The following is a 2,012-nucleotide window of genomic DNA, read 5'->3' on the forward strand; positions in this document are numbered from 1 at the left end:
TGTTACCCTCTGCATTGCAAGTGACTAGCCCTCAAGTCCTGGTTAGTCCTGTTTATTGACTTCCTTTATAAGGTTGTTTGCCACATACAATCTTAACCTGCTAAGGTTTATACAAATATGCCCGTCTTGTATTTATCAGTTGTGGGTTTATTTATCTGGGTTATGAAGGTCTCCTGGCACCTGGGGGAGGGGGAGCTCTCTCCCAGCCCTTATCTGGCAGCTTCTCCCTTCCCACGGGTCAGGCGCATAAAAGTTAAAAGCGTGCAGGGGCTTGGCCCTGCAAGTGTCACCATGTCTCCGCTCTACTCGCTGCTGCTGGTCCTGCCCCTGGCCCTGGTGGCCATCCCTGGCATCCAAGGAGCCTGCCCAACTGCTGCGGAACTCAAGAACCCCAACGGGACGCGAACATGCGCCAGGCTCTACGACAAAAGTGACCCCTACTACGAGAACTGCTGCGGGGGCGCCGAGCTGTCTATTGAACCGGGCGCTGACATACCCTTCCTGCCCTACAGCTGGACGAACGTCGTCTCCTCGCTTGTGGTGGGCCAGCGCTGCGAGCTCACCGTGTGGTCCCGCCGGGGCAAGGGCGGCAAGTCGCGCAGGTTCTCCGCAGGCGCCTACCCGCGTCTCGAAGAGTACCGCCGAGGCATCTTTGGCCACTGGTCCAACGCCATCTCCTCCATCTACTGCAGGTGACCCCTTGCCCATGCCCCAGGGTGCACATCCGCGTTCAGAGCTCCAAACCTTGCACCCAGGCCCCAGCCCCACCCGCCCCTCCGTGCTTGTCCAGACCTCTGAGCCTCTGATTCAAATGAGGAGTCCCTAGAATCAGTCCTGGAGGTCCCCTTTCTCACCCGCACCCCCTCCCGCCATTCCATACTCCTTGGATCTCTCAGACCCCTTGGGGTTCCCAGAATCAGAAGCTGACCCAATCCCCGACCCTCCATTCTGAGAGCATCCCCTTCCAACTTTCCTGAATCCCCACCTGCCTACCCACCCACAGCTGTACTCTTCAGGGAGGCCCAACTAACTTTGGAGTTGCCAAGCCTAGCTTAGGCATTGGGAGCCATCAACCCACCCCCACCTTGGAGCCCCCAGAACCAAAGCCAGTTCTCTCCCTCCCAAAATCATCAGATTCCAGAGCTCCCAGACCTCAAGACCCCAGACCCAGTTCTAGGAACACCCTATCTAGCCCTCATCCTCTCCACCCACCTAGAGACCCTCTAGATGAGCCTCTCCTCTGCCTTGGAGACCAGTCCCAGAGCCCCTGCTAAAGTTCTAGAGCCCCCAGACCTGACTTTGGAGGCCCCTGAGCCCACCCTGCCATCATGTGTCCAAGCTTAGAGACCCTAGATCTATCCACAGCACCCTCCAAAACCACCCCACCTGCCCTTCTCCCCCAAGAGCCCCCAACCCTAAACTCCCAGGCTAGGACACCTTGCTCCTGAAGTTGGGGCCCAGCCCCAGCCCCCAACCTTATCTCTAGCTTCTAGAACCCCCACACCCTGGGTCTCTGAGCCCCTGGCACTCTCTCCCTGGTGATAATTTTTTATTCTGTTGCAGATGCTACTGATGCCTCACAGGTTCCTCACCTCCAGCCCCCCCAGAGTGCTGAGCCCCCCACCTGGCCTTGTGTCAGGGGCCTGCTGAAGGCCCCAAGTCCCAAAAGGAAGAGCTTTCTGCCTGTGCCCCACCCTGCTTTCCCTGCAATACAATCCTTGTGAACTTGTCCCTGTCTGCCATCTGACTGTGCTTGGGACCCAAGTCCACACTGGATAGGGGCAGGATGGGGAAGAGAGCAGGGTAGTCAGAGGTGGATCAGCCCATACGGGGGACAGTGCTGTGGAAGGGGACACTCCTAGATAGATTCTGGCATGATTTCTATGTGCATAAAGACACATCCGTAAGACGTGGTAGCATGCAATAGTACCGCTGGCTGATTGTTAAACACTGATATGCTTCCCACACTTTTTGGTAGAGAGCCCTTCCCTGAGTGCCCCCCAGCTATACTA

The 2,012-nt window shown here is 57.2% G+C and overlaps 1 protein-coding gene across 1 annotated transcript; it reads left to right on the top strand.

Annotated features, from left to right (window-relative positions):
• The first annotated feature begins 269 nt into the window (after positions 1-269).
• Positions 270-1,729, top strand: SYCN (syncollin). Its single transcript, XM_019751332.2, has 2 exons — positions 270-692; positions 1,564-1,729. Exons 1-2 carry the CDS (start codon positions 292-294, stop codon positions 1,571-1,573), a joined length of 411 nt encoding a protein of 136 aa, XP_019606891.2. The 5' UTR covers positions 270-291; the 3' UTR covers positions 1,574-1,729.
• The last annotated feature ends 283 nt before the right edge of the window (positions 1,730-2,012 follow it).

The sequence above is a fragment of the Rhinolophus sinicus genome, linkage group LG11 (genome assembly GCF_036562045.2).
Source record: "Rhinolophus sinicus isolate RSC01 linkage group LG11, ASM3656204v1, whole genome shotgun sequence".
NCBI classification, from domain to species: Eukaryota; Metazoa; Chordata; class Mammalia; order Chiroptera; family Rhinolophidae; genus Rhinolophus; species Rhinolophus sinicus.

Bases quoted from the DNA above. Each gene is read 5' to 3' on its own strand.
- SYCN (XM_019751332.2), top strand. From the start codon at position 292: ATGTCTCCGCTCTACTCGCTGCTGCTGGTCCTGCCCCTGGCCCTGGTG.